This window comes from Gobius niger (assembly GCF_951799975.1).
Source record: "Gobius niger genome assembly, chromosome: 3".
Lineage (NCBI taxonomy): Eukaryota > Metazoa > Chordata > Actinopteri > Gobiiformes > Gobiidae > Gobius > Gobius niger.
This window is the reverse complement of record NC_136854.1, coordinates 43,045,154-43,065,614: the sequence shown is the minus strand read 5'-3', so window position 1 is coordinate 43,065,614 and position 20,461 is coordinate 43,045,154. Positions and strand designations below refer to the sequence as shown.

The following is a 20,461-nucleotide window of genomic DNA, read 5'->3' as shown; positions in this document are numbered from 1 at the left end:
TCAGCTCAGCCGTTACATAAAAATGATGTGAATAAAACTGATTCTAAAAGCCCAATGAATCTGAAGGACCGACCACTGTGAAGCACTGGATCATGCTCGGACTTTCACAGCACATTTAGAGCTGAAGTGGGCTCTAAAACATGATGAAATGGACCTCGAGAGTCTAATCCTCCGCTGTGGATGTGATTATGGGAACTCTGTTTAACCAGGCAGTGACGGAGCGTCCCGGACTCTGGGCACTGGTGGTGACGGCGAGTCAAAACATAAAGTGACCCGGCTTTGTGTTTGTGCCTTTAGGTTAACACTGAGGGCTGGGCACCGTTAAACTGTACTTGATATCGACTGAAAAGCTCCGGTAGGAGTGTGGTATCAGAAAGAGAATATTTTTCTTTCGGTAGCTAGTTTTGGTACTTTGTTCTCTCCACACATCACTTTGTGACCCGCAGTGGGTATGAAAAAAACGGGGTGTAAATGACCGTAGTAATATTTCCCCCATTTTGTAAATTGCTTCTAAGATGTTATACCCTGGTCTGGGTGAATACTGGACTCTGATTGGCTGGTGCATTATTTTGGTATAACCGCACACGTAGTCCGGTAGTTAAATCACTGGGATGTCACTCCGCTGTGGCCTCGCCATAGCAACGCCTGACACAGCTGAATCAGATAAAGGCGTAATTAGTGACTGACAGGAACGTATGAGATGGATTTTGTTTAATTTCAACGTTTTTGGCCAAAACAAAACGTTTGATAAATGTTTGTAGAGGAGAGTGAGCAGCTAGGTTAGCTACTGTTAATAACATATGAGCTTTACATTTCTATTGGAAACGGTTAAGGCTATTCATCATTTTCAGGCGTACATAAAATGATCCTGCATTGAAGCATCTTTGTCTGGATTAGTAAAGTCAAACATAAAAGTTTCAGTTGGGGGGGCCCAGGTGTGAGCGACTCCACCGCAGCTGTTTCCATAAACAGTTGAGCTGGTTGAGCTAGCTAGCTTTAGCTTCAGGTTAAACAGCGTAAAAGGTAAATAACTCCTGCCCACGAGTGCCGCATATCGGTGTTTCCTTCCAGGGAAAAGTGTTTCCGGGTTAGTCCTGTTGTGTTGTGATTCTGTGCTGATGTTGTGTCGTTGAGCCTGACTGAGATCCTCGTAATAGCTGCGGAGAATGACTCGCTCTGAGACCAGCCTTCAGTGACCGGCTAATAACCCACACAAAATAGTCCCGTAGTCTGGCAGATTTAGTGAGTTTAGTCATTTATTATAAATGTTCTGTTTGTGGGACCCTGGTATAAGCGGATTAAACAACGAGGAGCCGCGTTAGACGTTATAATGCAGGAGGAACAACACTGCGTCGGGCGTTAGAACCGTCTAATGCGGCTCCTCGTTGTTTAATCCTTACTTATTTTGTTGCATTATAGTTCATACGCTTTTACTTTGAAGGAGCTTAGAGACGGCTCAGCGCGGATGTAACTATGGTAACGCAGAAAGAAGTCCTGCTAACGTTACAGGCGGAGAAAGGCGTCCTGTAAAAAGATGGACAAAAGATCTATTTAAGATTCATTGGTTTATTGCTTACAATTCCCCGGCACCCGGTTGATGAGGGAACAAGGTTGGTATTAGGGTTTTTTGTTATGACGTTTTATATTTTAATCGTTTTTGCGGAGTTTATAATTTATAACTGTTTTGTAACGGTAACTTTTACCCACTAGAGGGCGCCAACGCTCTTCGATTAAAGCCATGATTAACGCACTGTAATTTCAAAGACTCGAAGTAACGCAATGATAATTCTTTCATGGTACAGATGTAAGGTTAAAGGACCAGGTTTGAATGTTTAATAAATATACATGGAATTTACATAATGATAGCACTCAAAACAGAGATTGTCACATGGTTAAAAAGGTTATTAATTTAAAGCAATTCATTAAAACTAATAAATATGGTAAAAAGGTTTAAGGTAAATGACATGCTGTATGAGTTACTGATTGGCTAAATAAATAACAATGTGAAGCATCAGTTTGAGGGACCATCTTTTCGGCAGGTACTCGGGGTTCTCTCCGTTGTGCTGTTCTGGGACATCAGAAAGTATCAAAACCCCCGCACCCGTGTTGAGAAGCAGGTAGGGCTGCTTGATTATTGCAAAAATAATAATCACGATTATTTTTGTCATAATTTAAATCACGATTATTTGTCCCCTTAAAAAAAAAGGTCTTTATTTTATTCATATGTTTATTAATTAAAAAAAACTGAAAGCTGAATATTTTCTGTTTTCTGAACAGTCATAAAAGTACAAATGATTTCATGTATGCCTCGATTAAGGAGAGGTCTCTCTTTCACGCCTGCCCCCTGCTGGCCAGCCCTCACACCTGCCCCCTGCTGGCCAGCACACAGGTGTGGACCTGTGCAAGTAAACTGAGCAGCGCGGCCTGATGACATCATCACACTGCGCCGTTTGTTTTATGTCAGGCAAAAGCGTGAGCCGCGGTGAAATGCGAAGGGAAAATAATCCCAGCGCCGTGAAATAATGCAAGTCTGCTGTGCAAAAAAATAAAATATAGAAATGTTTAAAAAAATTAAAAAAAGCTTTTCGGAATCGAATTTCGATTAATTGCACAGCCCTAGATGCAGGTGTTGTTAAAGCAGTGTTCCCCAGTCACAGATGTAAATAACATGTCAGGTTTGTGGACCCAGTCATTAAAGGAACAGGCCACCGTTTTCACATACTGAGATATGTTCTTACCTGAGCTTTGACGAGTTCTTTAGGACCTGTCTGATCTTCACCCGTGCCTTCAGTCACGTAAACACAGCGCAGACGGCGTTAGCAGTTAGCCTCTCCCTCTCTCCTCTATAGCTCCAAAACAGGTCAAGATAGAAGCTACCAAGCTCTTCCACGTTTTCCCTATTTAAATATGGTTACGTGAAGTGTTCCACTACAAAGTATAATTACACACAATTAAACAATGTGGATTTTCTAAGTGGATAAAAGGGGGGACTATATTGTAAGGCGTAATAATACCAGGAGTAGTTTGGCATCCGCACAGAAAAGATTACTGCGTGGATTTCGAACTGCTCCTGGTATTATTACGTGAAGATCAGACAGGTCCTAAAGAACTCGTCAAAGCTAAGGTAAGAACATATCTCAGTATGTAACAACGGTGGCCTGTTCCTTTAAGAGAAAACAGGATTAAAAAAAGACTGGGTGTTTTTGGGATGAATCAAACACAACATGTGGCACCTCTGGCGATGCGCAGCACTCTCATGATCCGGATGATGGTGGGGTTGATGGGCAGCGACGCGTTGATCTCGATCTCCTCCAGAGTGATGCCCATCACAGACAGCAGCACGATGGCCAGGTCCAGCTGGTTCCACCTGAGGCAGAGACGTCAGATTACAGCGAGAAAAGACAACAAAGACCAGACACGTCCGCTCGTCTAAGCTCGGGTCAGAACATATCTCAGGATGTAAAAACGGCGGCACAGTCGTACGAGCTGCGACCGACATCTGGCAGTGGCGTGCACTTTGCAACGCTGCTGCTGCCGGGATCTCTGTCCGGCGTCTCGCCCACAAAACACATGACAACATCTCTCCGCAGCCGAGGAAATAAAAACAGCCGACACTTGCCTCAGCTGAACACACGCCATCTGCTCCGACTGCTGCCACAAAGGTTCGGTCGAGGCTGCAAGTCTTTCCAAAAACTAAAATCGTGCAAAGTCCAGCAGGATGATGCACTTGTGGAGCAACATCATGCCATACTTTCCCAATCAACAATATAAAACTCACACTAGGGATGAACCGATCAGGCTTTTTTAGAGTATCGGATTGGAGCCGCTGCAGATCCAGGACCGCAGATTCCCGGCCTTCATGCTATCGCTAAGCTAGGACACTTGATTGATTTGATTTATTCTTATTATCGTGTCTTTCACAGAAGTGCTCAGCTCCCGTGGGCTTATACAAGACACATTTCAAAACAGAATTAAAACACCTGCTTCTGAAAAACTTTCTAATTTAACCTCTTAACTCCCGCCTGAACCCAGAGCATTTTCTCCAGTTCAGCTTTACCCAAATCCTGTAGGCCAGTGTAACACCTCATTTGAAAGCTAAGATCTACAAAACTCATCGAAATGGATCTTTTTCCTCACGTTATCAAATTTTTTTCCATCTTTTTTGGGGGGTTTTCAACTCATTTTGTAACTTTTTTGTCATTTTTTTAAATCAATTTTTTGTCACATTTTTTGTCATTTTTTTTGTCATTTTTTGTCATTTTTTTGGTCACATTTTTTGGTCATTTTTTGTCAAATTTTTTTGTCATTTTTTTGTCATTTTTTGTCATTTTTTGTCAAATTTTTTTGTCATTTTTTTGTCTTTTTTTTAGTCATTTTTTAATCAATTTTTTGTCATTTTTTGTCTTTTTTTTGGTCACATTTTTTGCCACATTTTTTGTCATTTTTTTGTCATTTTTTTGGTCACATTTTTTGCCACATTTTTTGTCATTTTTTTGTCATTTTTTTGTCTTTTTTTGTCATTTTTTGTCACATTTTTTGGTCATTTTTTGTCAAATTTTTTTTGTCATTTTTTTGTCTTTTTTTAGTCATTTTTTAATCAATTTTTTGTCATTTTTTTGGTCACATTTTTTGTCACATTTTTTGTCTTTTTATGTCATTTTTTAATCAATTTTTTGTCATTTTTTTGTCTTTTTTTAATCATTTTCTTAATCAATTTTTTGTCATTTTTTGGTCACATTTTTTGTCATTTCTTTGTCATTTTTTAATCAATTTTTTGTATCGGATCGGTATCGGCCAGATGAAGTGTCAAAAATATCGGATCGGGAGCTCAAAAAAGCGGATCGGTGCATCCCTAACTCACACTCAATAAAGGTCTGATTGTGAACAAGGGTCCACAGAGTCTGATTTCGGTCGTGGCTGCAAGTCTTTCGAAAAACTAAAATCTTGCAAAGTCCAGCAGGATGATGCACTTGTGGAGCAACATCATGTCATACTTTCCCAATCAACAATATAAAACTCACACTAGGGATGAACCGATCAGGCTTTTTTAGAGTATCGATTCCCGGCCTTCATGCTATCGCTAAGCTAGGACACTGAATTGATTGATTTGATTTATTCTTATTATCGTGTCTTTCACAGAAGTGCTCAGCTCTCGTGGGCTTATACAAGACACATTTCAAAACAGAATTAAAACACCTGCTTCTGAAAAACTTTCTAATTCAACCTCTTAACTCCCGCCTGAACCTGGAGCGTTTTCTCCAGTTCAGCTTTACCCAAATCCTGTGGGCCAGTGTAACGCCTCATTTGAAAGCGAAGACCTACAAAACTCATCGAAATGGATCTTTTTCCTCATGTCATCACAATTTTTTCCATCTTTTTTGGGGGGTTTTCAACTCATTTTGTAGCTTTTTTGTCATTTTTTTAAAAATCATTTTTTTAAAATCAATTTTTTGTCATTTTTTTGTCACATTTTTAGTCACATTTTTTGTCTTTTTATGTAATTTTTTAATCAATTTTTTGTCATTTTTTAGTCATTTTTTGTCGAATTTTTTGTCATTTTTTGTCAAATTTTTTGGTCATTTTTTGTCAAATTTTTTGTCTTTTTATGTCATTTTTTAATCATTTTTTTTGTCATTTTTTGTCGAATATTTTGTCATTTTTTTGTCATTTTTTGTCATTTTTTTTGTCATTTCTTTGTCTTTTTTTGTCACATTTTTTGTCTTTTTTTGTCATTTTTTAATCAATTTTTTGTCATTTTTTGTCATTTTTTTTGTCATTTTTTGTCATTTTTTTGTCACATTTTTTGTCATTTTTTTGTCATTTTTTGTCATTTTTTTAATCAATTTTCTGTATCGGATCGGTATCGGCCAGATGAAGTGTCAAAAATATCGGATCGGGAGCTCAAAAAAGCGGATCTGTGCATCCCTAACTCACACTCAATAACAGTTTGATTGTGAACAAGGGTCCACAGAGTCTGATCCTGGTCTGGGTTTAATCCTCTGTGAGTCCTCTGCACTGTGGCAGATCCAGGCCCTGTTTTATTAATGCTCCTGAGGATCTTGGGGTTGGATTAAGCCTCATTTGTGTGGACCTCCACCTGCAGGAACAGCGTCTATAATGAAAATGTATGATAATGAGAGAAAGAGGAGCTTCATGAGTCTGCACAGAGGAGGCTTAGATCCGCGGCGTCGTAGCCCCGGGGTTACTGTCACCGAGAGGTTTCACTGGTGTCACGGCGAGCGATGGACCGGATCTGAGCCGGGATCACGGCCTGTGGAGGATTAGCGTCTATGAGGAACCTGCCACTGACTTTAGTTAATATGAGGATTTGTATTTAAGAAACAAATAAAAATGCCTTTGGGAGGGTCGTCCTTGGTCAATGAGAAATAATCAGGAACAATGTAATGAGGAAACTTGTTTTACCTGATTTAACGATGTGCGAGTGTCAGTTCATGTTACTGTGAATCATATGGTGATGATATTATGTTCAGAAGTTAAACCCAATGAACTGAGGATGGACAGAGATGTTTATATGTTGTTCTAGGGCTGGGAGATATGGACAAAAAGATAAAATCAAATTGTTTTTACTCAGTTTGGACGATTACGATTTGAATTCATTTTACTGGAAATAATGAAGGTCTTTCATAAGAAGGAAACTGCTCAGAGTTCTGCTCATTAATATTTAGATTCATTATATAGCCGACAATAAGGCCCATTAACAATATATTCTTTGTCTGCTCTTGAAAGTAAAACTTCTTAATAAGCCTTTAGTTTTATCGTCCTCGAGCTCAGCTGAGATTTACAGCGGTCTCCATGGAGACTCAAGGGGAAGGGGCGGAGTTAAATGCAGCGGCAGAAGCTCAGAGCCCGGCTCATGGGGGACACCCGCGCCGCTCGTCGCCACCATGTTTGCCTGGATACTTAATTAGCTTGAACTTCACATTGTCTTATTTACTCTGTTTTATTGCCATAATGTTCGGTGCAGCTGTGAGGAAACTCCTGCTGACTGAGCGTGAGAGAAGGGGGAGAATCAGAGCGGGGGAACTTTGTTTTAGCAAAGAAAACTCTATCGGTCACAACGGAAACACAACGCGCGGCCTTTGTAAAGCAGCGGAGATCGTTAGGAAGTCGCTGGGTCCACTGGTGTGGTTATTATATTCCTGAAATAAATAAATAAATTAAATTGACTGTCACGCCCTGATTCCACATCATCCGCCTGTTGGCTCAGCTCCACATCAGCTCCTCCTCTTCCGCCGCGCTCCACTCGATGTTGCAGGTCCACGATGCTCCTGAAGATGCAGTCACTGGTTCCTCCTCGCTGTAGAACGCTTTGGGCCCAATGTAGGTAGAAAAGCTCAATATGAGTTTCCCATTTAGTCGTCCTGCGAGAGGCAGAGGCAGAGGCTCTTCACCTGAGGGTCACCTCCTTGTTCGTCCCTTTTTTGTTTCCTGTAGCCCCTCATGTGCTGCAGGTGTGGGGGCTCTTGGTAGATGTCATATGAATTTCATATAAATAAAAAAACAAAATCTTTATTTCAACATGTTCCAAACGGTTTGTAAATCCGTGAAGATTTCAGCGAGATAATAGGATTTGTGTTTGTGCTGATCACTCACTTACTTGAGCTGCTTCCCTGTGGCAAGATGGCCGCCGGTTATGCCGGAAGTGACTCTGCCTTAAAGGAATAGGCCACCGTTTTTACACACTGAGATATGTTCTTACCTGAGCTGTGACGAGTTCTTTAGGACCTGTCTGATCTTCAGTCACGTAAACACAGCGCAGACGGCGTTAGCATTTAGCCTCTCCCTCTCTCCTCTATAGCTCCAAAACAGGTCAAGATAGAAGCTACCAAGCTCTTCCACGTTTTCCCTATTTAAATATGGTTACGTGAAGTGTTCCACTACAAAGTATAATTACACAAAATTAAACAATGTGGATTTTCTAAGCGGATAAAAGGGGGAACTATATTGTAAGGCGTAATAATACCAGGAATAGTTCGAAATCCGCGCCGTAATCTTTACTTTACTGTGCAGATGCTAATTTACTCCTGGTATTATTACGCCTTACAATATAGTCCCCCCTTTTATCCGCTTAGAAAATCCACATTGTTAATTTTGTGTAATTATACTTTGTAGTGGAACACTTCACGTAACCATATTTAAATAGGGAAAACGTGGAAGAGCTTGGTAGCTTCTATCTTGACCTGTTTTGGAGCTATAGAGGAGAGAGGGAGAGGCTAAATGCTAACGCCGTCTGCGCTGTGTTTACGTGACTGAAGATCAGACAGGTCCTAAAGAACTCGTCACAGCTCAGGTAAGAACATATCTCAGTATGGAAAAACGGTGGCCTGTTCCTTTAAGACATCCAGCCTTTATGTATATATCTCTGGCTCTTGGTGCCTCTTCAGTGTTTCACATCTGTGGATTTGCAGATCTCCAATGCCGCTCAAAGACCTTCAGATCATCAACATTAGCTTTTTGTTTACTTAAAAAAGCTGTTTCCTTCACAGCCAGTAAAGACTCTCTGAAAAGTATACAGTAAAACAATGTGGAACACAAACTGCAAATTCAGTTCACAGAGAAACGCAGCCGCGCCAAGGGATGAGGAAGCACTCATTTACAGCAACACAGGAACATGAAGTGAGAACAAACTTTAGAGCTCATTTTAAACTCGCTTCTTGTGCCGAATAATGAGTCATTAGTAGCAACATTTCTGCAGCAGTGGCGACTGTGGCCCGGTGTGAGTTTAATGAAGTGTTAAACCTGCTCCTTTTTCATCAGCGGTGAGTTCTCTGTGTTTGATGATCTCTGTTTTATGAATTGATCTGTGATTTTTTATGTTTGTGAGCCCTCGTCGTAGTGTGTAGAGATGCCTTGCCCAGATAATCGCACCACAAGACCCTCCTGAAGACAAACTTATTATTCCTTCTGCCTGTGACCTATTTAGCAACTCTTGTTTGTTTGTCTCTTTGTCCCAAACATTTTTAGCAGATACATTCCTCTCTCCGGTTTCCTCGGCTAATTGCGTTGTCTCTTTGTAAACAGCCCGTTGTGAGATTAACTGGGACGAGGAAAAAGGCTCCAGGCAGCAGCTCCGTTCCCCGAGAAAACACGACAAAGTTGGATCTGGAAAAGTTGGCACCACAACACTGTAACGCAGGGCTTCTCAACGTGGGGGTCGGGACCCACTAGGGGGTCGCGAGACACATTTGGGGGGTCGCCAGAGCATATAGATAAAATACATATTTTAAAATTATTATGATGGTGTCGTAGCAAACATGCTATTTTACCAGGGTGTCATTATTTGTTCTAAATTTAATTCATTTTTGTTTTTTAAGAGTTGTAAAGGTAAACCTCTGAACTCCCGCCTGAACCGAGAGGATCTTTTTCCTCACGTCATCACATTTGTTTTCCATCATTTTTTTGTTGGGTATTCAACTCATTTTTGTAACTTTTTCATCATTTTTTGTCACATTTTTGTCATTTTTTTGTCATTTTTTATCACATTTTTGTCACATTTTTGTCACATTTTTTATCACTTTTTTGTCATTTTTTCGTCATTTTTTCGTCATTTTTTAATCACATTTTTATCAAATTTTTGTCACATTTTTGTCGCATTTTTGTCATTTTTAGTGAAATTTTTGTCATTTTTTTGTCTTTTTTGTCACATTTTTTGGTCATTTTTTATCAAATTTGTATCACATTTTTGTAATTTTTTTGTCAAATTTATGTCAAATTTTTCTCACTTTTTTGTCACATTTCCATCATTGTTTTCGTCACAGTTTTGTCGCTATTTTCTCACCTTTTTCCCAGAAGCTTTTGGATTGGGGAAAAGCCAAACTGGAGAAAATGTGCTCGGTTCAGGTGGGAGTTAAGGGGTTAATGTCCCTGTTTTTCCCACGGTCTGACCCGGGTGGGGGTCACGATCCTAATTAACTGTTATAATGGGGGTCGCGGCTCCGAAAGGTTGAGAACCACTGCTGTAACGGATAAAGACACGGAGATATATCTGTGAAGTGGAGAACGCTGCGGGGCTTTTCCGTGTTTTTCCCCCGGTTCATTCACTTCCTCATGGGACGTATCTGACCTTCAGTCCCAGCGAGTCCAGATCAGGATCAAATCCGGACAAACCCGGGTCTGAGGCGGACTGAATAATGCACACAGGGGTCTGAGCGGTTCAAACAGAGACTGGACGATGAAAGTGAGCCGTACCTGTCTTTGAAGAACCGTCTGAACCCGAACGCCACCAGTTTCAGCGAGGCCTCGATCACGAAGGTGGAGGTGAAGAAGTAGTTGCAGTACTTCAGCGCCGCGTCCAGGGACTGAAAAGTGTTGGAGAGCGTTATTTACATCCAAAAAACTAGCAAACAACCAAACATATACTTCGTTTGTTTGGTCAGGCAGGGTAGATACCATGACTTTACCATCGAAGTGGTGCTAAAGTAATGTCTGTCTACCGTCACACTGACCTTAACCGAGCACATTTGCTTTTTTACCCAAAAAGCAGAGTGAGCCCTCGTCTCGCTGCAGAGAGGATCTCTGTGGACCGTCTACACCGCGTTCCAAATTATTATGCAAATGACATTTTTCTAAGATTTTCTAAATTGTCAACTCAAATGAGAGTCAGCATAATTTTCAAGTCTTTAACTGGTCAAGGATCATTTAAATGTGGTGGAAAAAATCTCCCAGTGATAACAGTATTTTTTTCAAAAATAAATAAAGTAAAAACCTCAAAATCCACTGTTCCAAATTATTATGCAACTCATCGTTTCAATACATTTTAAAGCTTGTAATTAACTGAAGATGGTGATTTGTTGTATTTGTAGCATTAGGAGGTCATATTTACTGAAATCAAAAGATATTTCAATAAAAAAAATATTAACAGGTCAAGTTATATTTTGACATAGGAGCCCTTGTGTGAGAGCAGCTTCTAAATTCTTAAATCCATTAAACTTGTAAGTTTTTGGACAGTTTCTGCTTGGATTTGTTTGCAGGATGTCAGAATAACCTCCCAGAGCTGCTGTTTGGATGAAAACTGCCTCCCACCCTCATAGAAGTTTTACTTGAGGCTCCAAAGGTTCTCAATAGGGTTGAGGTCAGGGGAGGAGGGGGTCCACATCATGAGTGTCTCTCCTTTTATGCCCATAGCAGCCAGTGATGCAGAGGTTTTCTTTACAGCAGGACATGGTGCGTTGTCATGATGAAGAGGATCTTCTTTTGTAGCATAGAAGACAGTGGTCAGTCAGAAACTCCACATATTTTTCAGAGGTCATTTTCACACCTTCAGGGAGCTTAAAGCTAAAGCTCTCTCCTCATGATTCTGGCCCAAAACATGACTCCGCCCCCTCCTTACTGACGTCACAGCCTTGTTGGGACATTGTGGCCATTCACCAACATCCACTACTCCATCCATCTGACCATCCAGGGTCACACGGCCTCATCAGTGAACAAGACTGTCTGAAAATGAGTCTCATGTATTTCTGAGCCACTGCAGCCGTTTCTGCTTCAGCTTCAATGAACAGTTTAGGGGAGGCCCGGATAGAAGGTTTATGCACAACTGCAGCCTCTGGAGGGTCCGACACCTTCATGTTCGGGAGACTCCAGAGGCACCAGCAGCTTCAAATACCTGTCTGCTGCTTTGTAGCTGCTGTTCTATTCATCTGATGTATTTGTCTAAACCGTCCTCATTGTGCCATTATCTGCACAAACCCGAGTGTGCTTTTATTTTATTTTTTTACCTTTTTGACACAAAAATACAATTTGCATAATAATTTGGAACGCAGTGTACACATCAGTGCAGAGGCAGAGTACCACAGGGCATGAGCAGGTCCGACTCCACATTTACTTTCTCTGAACTTTTCCGCAGAAATAAACACCGCTAGCATGTGGCGCTTGCCTGGGCTAATTATATAATTATATTATAATATTTTTAGATTCACATTCCAGACGTGAGGATGGAAACATCGTGAGCTGCTCTCGTCTCTACTGTGCGTTTGTTCAAACCAAGAGACAATCGAGCCTTCTGAAGCCTGAAAGTGTCTCTCAGTTTGTCTCTAAGTTTGTCTCTAAGTTTGTCTCTAAGTTTGTCTCTAAGTTTGTCTCTAAGTTTGTCTCTAAGTTTGTCTCTAAGTTTGTCTCTAAGTTTGTCTTTAAGTTTGTCTCTAAGTTTGTCTCTAAGTTTGTCTCTAAGTTTGTCTCTAAGTTTGTCTCTAAGTTTGTCTCTAAGTTTGTCTTTAAGTTTGTCTCTAAGTTTGTCTCTAAGTTTGTCTCTAAGTTTGTCTCTAAGTTTGTCTTTAAGTTTGTCTCTTAGTTTGTCTCTAAGTTTGTCTCTAAGTTTGTCTCTAAGTTTGTCTCTAAGTTTGTCTCTAAGTTTGTCTCTAAGTTTGTCTCTAAGTTTGTCTCTAAGTTTGTCTCTAAGTTTGTCTCTCAGTTTGTCTTTAAGTTTGTCTCTAAGTTTGTCTCTAAGTTTGTCTCTAAGTTTGTCTCTAAGTTTGTCTCTCAGTTTGTCTTTAAGTTTGTCTCTAAGTTTGTCTCTAAGTTTGTCTCTAAGTTTGTCTCTAAGTTTGTCTTTAAGTTTGTCTCTTAGTTTGTCTCTAAGTTTGTCTCTAAGTTTGTCTCTAAGTTTGTCTCTCAGTTTGTCTTTAAGTTTGTCTCTAAGTCTTTAAGTTTGTCTCTAAGTTTGTCTCTCAGTTTGTCTCTCAGTTTGTCTCTAAGTCTTTAAGTTTGTCTCTAAGTTTGTCTCTCAGTTTGTCTCTAAGTTTGTCTCTAAGTTTGTCTTTAAGTTTGTCTCTAAGTTTGTCTCTAAGTTTGTCTCTAAGTTTGTCTCTCAGTTTGTCTCTAAGTCTTTAAGTTTGTCTCTAAGTTTGTCTCTCAGTTTGTCTCTAAGTTTGTCTCTAAGTTTGTCTTTAAGTTTGTCTCTAAGTTTGTCTTTAAGTTTGTCTCTAAGTTTGTCTCTAAGTTTGTCTCTAAGTTTGTCTTTAAGTTTGTCTCTAAGTTTGTCTTTAAGTTTGTCTCTAAGTCTTTAAGTTTGTCTCTCAGTTTGTCTCTCAGTTTGTCTCTCAGTTTGTCTCTCAGTTTGTCTTTAAGTTTGTCTCTAAGTCTTTAAGTTTGTCTCTCAGTTTGTCTCTCAGTTTGTCTCTCAGTTTGTCTTTAAGTTTGTCTCTAAGTCTTTAAGTTTGTCTCTAAGTCTGTCTCTAAGTTTGTCTTTAAGTTTGTCTCTAAGTCTTTAAGTTTGTCTCTAAGTTTGTCTCTCAGTTTGTCTCTCAGTTTGTCTCTAAGTCTTTAAGTTTGTCTCTAAGTTTGTCTCTCAGTTTGTCTCTAAGTTTGTCTCTAAGTTTGTCTTTAAGTTTGTCTCTAAGTTTGTCTCTAAGTTTGTCTCTAAGTTTGTCCCTAAGTTTGTCTCTAAGTCTTTAAGTTTGTCTCTAAGTCTTTAAGTTTGTCTCTAAGTTTGTCTCTCAGTTTGTCTCTAAGTTTGTCTCTAAGTTTGTCTTTAAGTTTGTCTCTAAGTTTGTCTCTAAGTTTGTCTCTAAGTTTGTCTCTAAGTTTGTCTCTCAGTTTGTCTCTAAGTCTTTAAGTTTGTCTCTAAGTTTGTCTCTCAGTTTGTCTCTCAGTTTGTCTCTCAGTTTGTCTCTAAGTCTTTAAGTTTGTCTCTAAGTTTGTCTCTCAGTTTGTCTCTAAGTTTGTCTCTAAGTTTGTCTTTAAGTTTGTCTCTAAGTTTGTCTTTAAGTTTGTCTCTAAGTTTGTCTCTAAGTTTGTCTCTAAGTTTGTCTCTAAGTCTTTAAGTTTGTCTCTCAGTTTGTCTCTAAGTTTGTCTCTAAGTTTGTCTTTAAGTTTGTCTCTAAGTTTGTCTCTAAGTTTGTCTCTAAGTCTTTAAGTTTGTCTCTAAGTTTGTCTCTAAGTTTGTCTCTAAGTCTGTCTCTAAGTTTGTCTCTAAGTTTGTCTCTAAGTCTGTCTCTAAGTTTGTCTCTAAGTCTGTCTCTAAGTTTGTCTCTAAGTTTGTCTCTAAGTCTCTAAGTTTGTCTCTAAGTTTGTCTCTCAGTTTGTCTCTAAGTCTGTCTCTAAGTTTGTCTCTAAGTCTGTCTCTAAGTTTGTCTCTAAGTTTGTCTCTAAGTCTGTCTCTAAGTTTGTCTCTCAGTTTGTCTCTAAGTCTGTCTCTAAGTCTGTCTCTAAGTCTGTCTCTAAGTTTGTCTCTAAGTCTGTCTCTAAGTTTGTCTCTAAGTTTGTCTCTAAGTTTGTCTCTAAGTTTGTCTCTCAGTTTGTCTCTCAGTTTGTCTCTAAGTCTGTCTCTAAGTCTGTCTCTAAGTCTGTCTCTAAGTTTGTCTCTAAGTTTGTCTCTAAGTTTGTCTCTAAGTTTGTCTCTAAGTCTGTCTCTAAGTTTGTCTCTAAGTTTGTCTCTAAGTTTGAACAAACGCACCGTGGAGACGAGAGCAGCTCACGATGTTTCCATCCTCTAGTCTGGAATGTGAATCTAAAACTATTATATATAATTATACAATAATTATAAAAAATAAAAGCTGATAGATATATAGATGTTGTTGTAAACATGAATGACTGTTTCTTTGCACAATGTTTCCAAAAAAGCGGCTAAATATTCCTGCAGGTCAAATAAATGAAATCCTCCAGGGTCTTGTGACCTGCTTTTACTGCTCTGTCATTACCACTGCGTTTTAGTTTTAGTGCGGGCGGGTGGGGGGGGTTTGGTTAGTGCACACACTAATGGTGAACCGAGTATTAACCACTAAGGGCCTCGGGAAACGGTAAAACTTGAAAACGTGCAGTTGCTGTTACTTCATCTCACTTTTGTCACTATTTTAAATCAGCTCTGTGGTTAAAACAAGCTTCTTTCAGCTTTGATTGATGCTAAAGTAAAACCATATCTGCCTTCTAACCAGCTGGAAAAATTAGTCCACATGTTTGTACATGTCTGGACTATTGCAGTTCTCTGTACCACGGTCTTGATGCTGCATCCATTCGTCGTTTGCAGCTCGTACAGAACGCAGCTGCATCCGGCGCTATGACCACATCACTCCTGTGCTACAGTCTCTTCATCGGCTCCCGGTGCCCTTCAGGATACAATTTAAAATCCTATTGTTGGTTTTTAAATCACTGAATGGCCTGGCTCCAGAGTATCTGTCTGACATGTTGACTGTATTCTCCTGTGAGAGCGGTCATGTGACCAACAGCTTTTAACCTGTCCCCGCTCTAAGAAACAAACCCGCGGTGACAGAGCGTTTGCAGTCGCTGGACCCAAACTTTGGAACGAGCTCCCTTTGAGCATCGATCAGCCTCATCCATCGAGAGTTTTAAGTCACTCTTAAAAACACGCCTCTATGCATTAGCTTTTAACACGAGCTAGGGCTGTGCAATTAATCGAAATTCGATTACGATTTCGATTACAACAGTAAACGATTACAAAATTAGCATAATCGCAAAAAAACGATTATAATATTTTTTAATTTTTTTTTTAATTTTTTAAAATTTTTATTTTTCTAATTTCTTTTTTCTAATTTTTAATTTTTGGATTTTTGTCACTTTTTTGCTGGATTTTTGTCTTTTTTTTGCTGGATTTTTGTCTTTTTCTGCTGGACTTTTGTCATTTTTTTGATGGAATTTTGTCACTTTTTTGATGGAATTTTGTCACTTTTTTGATGGATTTTCGTCTTTTTTTGCTGGATTTTTGTCATTTTTTGCTGGATTTTTGTCATTTTTTGCTGGATTTTTGTCATTTTTTTGCTGGATTTTTTTCACTTTTTCTAGATTTTTGTCACTTTTTTGATGGATTTTTGTCTTTTTCTGCTGGATTTTTGTAATTTTTTTGATGGAATTTTGTCACTTTTTTGATGGATTTTTGTCACTTTTTTGCTGGATTTTTGTCATTTTTTTGCTGGATTTTTTTCACTTTTTTGATGGATTTTTTAAAGGCAACAAATAATCGTTTGAATAATCGTGATTTCAATTATGACAAAAATAATCGTGATTATTATTTTTTCAATAATCGAGCAGCCCTAACACGAGCTGAGTTGATCATTCCATGTTGTTATTTGTACTGTGTGTGTGTATATATATATATTTGTCTCTCACTGAAACATGTACAGCACTTTGGGCAGTGTCAACTGTATTTTAAATGTGCTTTATAAATAAACTTTGACTTGACTTGTTGAGTTTCAGTCACTTTTTTGCTGCACTTAGATTGTTTTATTGTCACTTTTTGAGGCTTGTTGGGTCACTTTCTGACACTTTTTTGTTGCGTTTTCACGATTGTTTTCTTTTCATTTTCGATGCTTTTTCAAGAAGCTAATAGAATAACCAAAAAAATATATCCAGTCAGGAAATAAGTGAAATATTCTGTAAACACCCATGTCCTTGAGGCCAGTTTTCCGCACTTAAATGAAGATCGATGGCGTCTGTCTGCTCCTGATCATGTGAGATGAACCAGTTTGCCTGAATGTTCCTCATCTGAGTCTGATTTCACGTCACCCTCAGACCTCGCAGACTCTTGTTTTGCTTTCCCATTTAACTCCGCATTAAGACAAATTAAGGCGTCGTTCGGCCGCATCTGCTGTGAAGTGGATGAACGGCCAGAGGAGGCGTTTTAATAAAAATGAGCTTAATTGGAGCAGACGGCGAGTAAAAAAAAACAAACAAACGTGCTTCTCTGGGGACGCGCGAACACAACGCGACCGGGACTCGGAGAATTACAGGGAATTATCCGACGCAGCCGGAGCTCCTTTTCCATTACGGCTCAATTAAAACGCGAGAGGCAAGAGAGGGGCTGTATTACGGGCAGATTCATGTGCGCTCATGATCTCAATAATCCGGGGTGATAATGCACGGAATGAGATTTGTGAGATCAAACACGTGCTTCATGTTTAACCCCATGAGCTCTTTCTGTGTGTCTTTCGAAAGCAGGTGTGACGTTTAAAGGACAGTTTTGCTGCAGGTCATTGGTTTTGTACAGGTGGGTCAGAATCTTTAAGTTTGCCACTGGACCATTTTCAAACTGTCGCCGGCCTTTGGGGCTTTTCTCCTTTAGGAAGAACTAGAGGTTTACTCCCAAACTGCTGAGGTATTGTCTTTACGCAGCACTACAAGCAGTGAGCAAGTTATTTCTTATCCCCCTGCTTAGTGAGGACTTCTCCACTTAAGGCGAGGCACTGCAGGTGAATAGGGGGAAAAAAATAAATGTAGAGATGTCAATTTGAAACTTTTGCTGAACATCACTGATATAAATATGAGAAAAAAATGTATTGCACTTTTTCTGTCATTTTATGTTTTCACATAAAAATAAGGCATTTTGAGCATTAAAGCGGCCAAAATTGTCTATATTTTGGGCAACGAAATCAAAATAATGAATTGAGCCAGATTAAAGTTTATGGTTTTATTTTATTGACATATTAGTAACTAAGATTTTTTCAGAGGGATTTTGGATATTTTGTTTAGTTTTTCAATAAACTAATCATCAGTGAAAAAATCTGTAAAAACTCAAATTCCGCCTGTTTTTTTGGTTTCAAAGTTGAATAAATCAGGCTAGGAATTAGATATTAAAAAAACTGTCAGAAAAAACCTTCAAAATATTGTTAGGTCTCAGACTGGAAAGTTTGGAGTCTGTGGGAGCTTCTATAAGGGTTCCCTCGTTGCCCGAGTGCGGCTTTTTTTCATTCTTTGAACACCAGCTCTGAAGTTTTGTAACCACTGCGCATGCGCGGCCCGTTCTCCGACTTTTCCGCACCGGGCCTCTCGGAATAATACCATATTTGGGTGAAAGCGTCATCACGGGGCCCCTTAGCAGGACACGTGGATGTCAAATCTGTCAATATTTATGAATGAAAACCCGCTTGAAAGTCGGACTTTCTACGCAGCGCAGCAGCTACTTCCGGGTCGCCCCCACCTCGCAGACAAAACATCATAAAATAAACATCATCATTTTTATATCTGACATGAAAACTAAGATGTAAAGGGAGGAAAATAGATAAAAAACTCCACTTCGACCACTACGTGAAAAATCAATACTTTCACCTGCCGTGTCTCGCCTTAAAAACACTGACGACCTCCTCCCCACCAGGTGTAAAAACAGTCCTGCCCTGAGGAGGTGGAGAACGTCTCTCTGGTGGTTTGAAGGAGGCCATGTGTGCTGAAGCGGAGAAACCCATGGGCGAGGAACGCGCTTCTAAATGGTCCTTATGGTGGGGAGCTGACATCGCTGTAATACCACCCCCTGGTGGCCAGGGAGACACTTGGGAGCATTGATTCTAATGGGACTTCAAACGTCCCAAGAACGACTTAAAAGCCCGGCTCCAACGAGTTTTTCTTTTACTAAAATTCGCTATAACCAAACGCTGGGGTCGGTGAAATATTTTTAAAGGAATAGGCCACCGTTTTTACATACTGAGATATGTTCTTACCTAACCTTAGTCGAGTTAACATATCCCCGTCTGGTCTTTGTCCGTGCGCTCTGCCAGGCAAACGGAGCACATACGCAGCCTCTCCCACATGTCATATAGCTCCAAAAAAGCTCACGATAGAAGCTACCAAGCTCTTCCACGTGTTCCCTATTTAAATAAAGTTACGTGAAGTGTTTTCATGCGAAGTATATTTACACAGAAATGTAACATAAATAAAAAGGGGGACTATATTGTGAGGCGTAATGATACGAGGAGCACAGCGTCCGCGCAGTAACTCCTAAAGACTTCCCCGCTCACTTCCGTCAATAACCTTTAGGAGTTACTGCGCGGACGTTTTGCTCCTCTTATCATTACGCCTCACAATATAGTCCCCCTTTTTATTTGCTTATAAAATCGACATGTTACATTTCTGTGTAAATATACTTCGCATGAAAACACTTCACTGGTAGCTTCTATCGTGAGCTTTTTTGGAGCTATATGACATGTGGGAGAGGCTGCGTATGTGCTCCGTTTGCGTGACAGAGCGCACGGACAAAGACCAGACGGGGATATATTAACTCGGCTAAAGTGAGGTAAGAGCATATCTCAGTATGTAAAAACGGTGGCCTATTCCTTTTTTAGTCAAGGTGATATTTTTGACGACTAAAATTGGACTAAAACTAAATTAAAATTCAACTCATTTTGTCATTTATTGTCATTTTTTTAAAATCATTTTTTTGTCTTTTTTTTTGTCTTTTTTTAATCATTTTTTTGTCTTTTTTGTCACATTTTTTGTCACATTTTTGTCATTGTTTGCCATTTTTTTTGTCTTTTAAAAAAAAAAAAGGTTTGGTCACATTTTTGGTCGTTTTTTAATCCATTTTTTTGTCACATTTTTGTCATTGTTTGCCATTTTTTTTGTCTTTTAAAAAAAAAAAAGGTTTGGTCACATTTTTGGTCGTTTTTTAATCCATTTTTTTGTCACATTTTTGTCAATTTTTTTTTGTCTTTTTCTAATCAATTTTTTGTCTTTTTGTCATTTTTTGTCAATTTTTTTTTCTTTTTTTAAACATTTTTTTAGTCTTTTTGTCACATTTTTGTCATTTTTTTTGGTAATTTTTTTTGTCTTTTTTGTCATTGTTTGCCAATTTTTTGGTCTTTTAAAAAAAAAAAAAGTCTGTCACATTTGTGTCACATTTTTTGTCTTTTTTTGTCACATTTATGTCACATTTATGTCACATTTTTGTCATTTTTTTTTCTTTTTTTAAACATTTTTTTAGTCTTTTTGTCACATTTTTGTCATTTTTTTTGGTAATTTTTTTTGTCTTTTTTGTCATTGTTTGCCAATTTTTTGGTCTTTTAAAAAAAAAAAAAGTCTGTCACATTTGTGTCACATTTTTTGTCTTTTTTTGTCACATTTATGTCACATTTATGTCACATTTTTGTCATTTTTTTGTCTTTTTTTTTATCAATTTTTGTCAATTTCTTGTAATTTTTTTGTCAATTTTTTGTCTTTTTTTGTAATTTTTTCGTCATTTTTTGTCAATTATTTGTCTTTTTTGTCATTTTTCGTCACATTTTTGTCAAGGTTTTCTCACTTTTTTGTCACATCTTCATCCTTGTTTTCGTCTCAGTTCTGTCGCTATTTTCACACCTTTTTTCCCAGAAGCTTTTGGATTGGGGTAAAGCCAAACTGGAGAAACTGTGCTCGGTTCAGGTGGGAGTTAAGGGGTTAAAGGCAGGACCTCAGTGGTTTAGGAGTAAAACAAAAATGTATCAGCGCGTTCATACATATATGTACAGTATTTAGTGGAAGTCGCAGCAGTAGTGTTGTTACCCGGGGCTGGCTGTAGTGCTCCAGGCTCATGGTGATGACGTTGATGCAGATGATGAAGGTGATGACCAGGTCCAGGTAGTGCGAGGTGCACAGGGTGTGGATGGTGAGCCGGGCCTGACCGTACGAGGCGTAATACGGAGTCTTCTGGGCTTCTGCAGAGACACAAACACACAATCTCATCAGAACACGATATTTGGAAGGACTAAACGTTATTAAGGCGAGACGCTGCAGGTGAACAGTGAAAAAT

At 39.1% G+C, this 20,461-nt stretch overlaps 1 protein-coding gene across 1 annotated transcript in view; it reads right to left on the bottom strand.

Annotated features, from left to right (window-relative positions):
* The window catches only part of LOC306961110 (voltage-dependent T-type calcium channel subunit alpha-1I-like), a gene marked incomplete at its 3' end in the record, with an annotated part of 413,594 nt that overhangs the window by 101,675 nt on the left and 291,458 nt on the right, over positions 1 to 20,461 (bottom strand). Inside the window, exons 25-27 of the mRNA XM_079553726.1 lie at positions 20,215 to 20,366; positions 10,210 to 10,319; positions 3,234 to 3,367 (exon numbers count right to left, since the gene is read on the bottom strand). Of these exons, the coding sequence (XP_079409852.1) occupies positions 3,234 to 3,367; positions 10,210 to 10,319; positions 20,215 to 20,366 (396 nt within the window). The remainder of the gene's footprint in view (positions 1 to 3,233; positions 3,368 to 10,209; positions 10,320 to 20,214; positions 20,367 to 20,461) is intronic.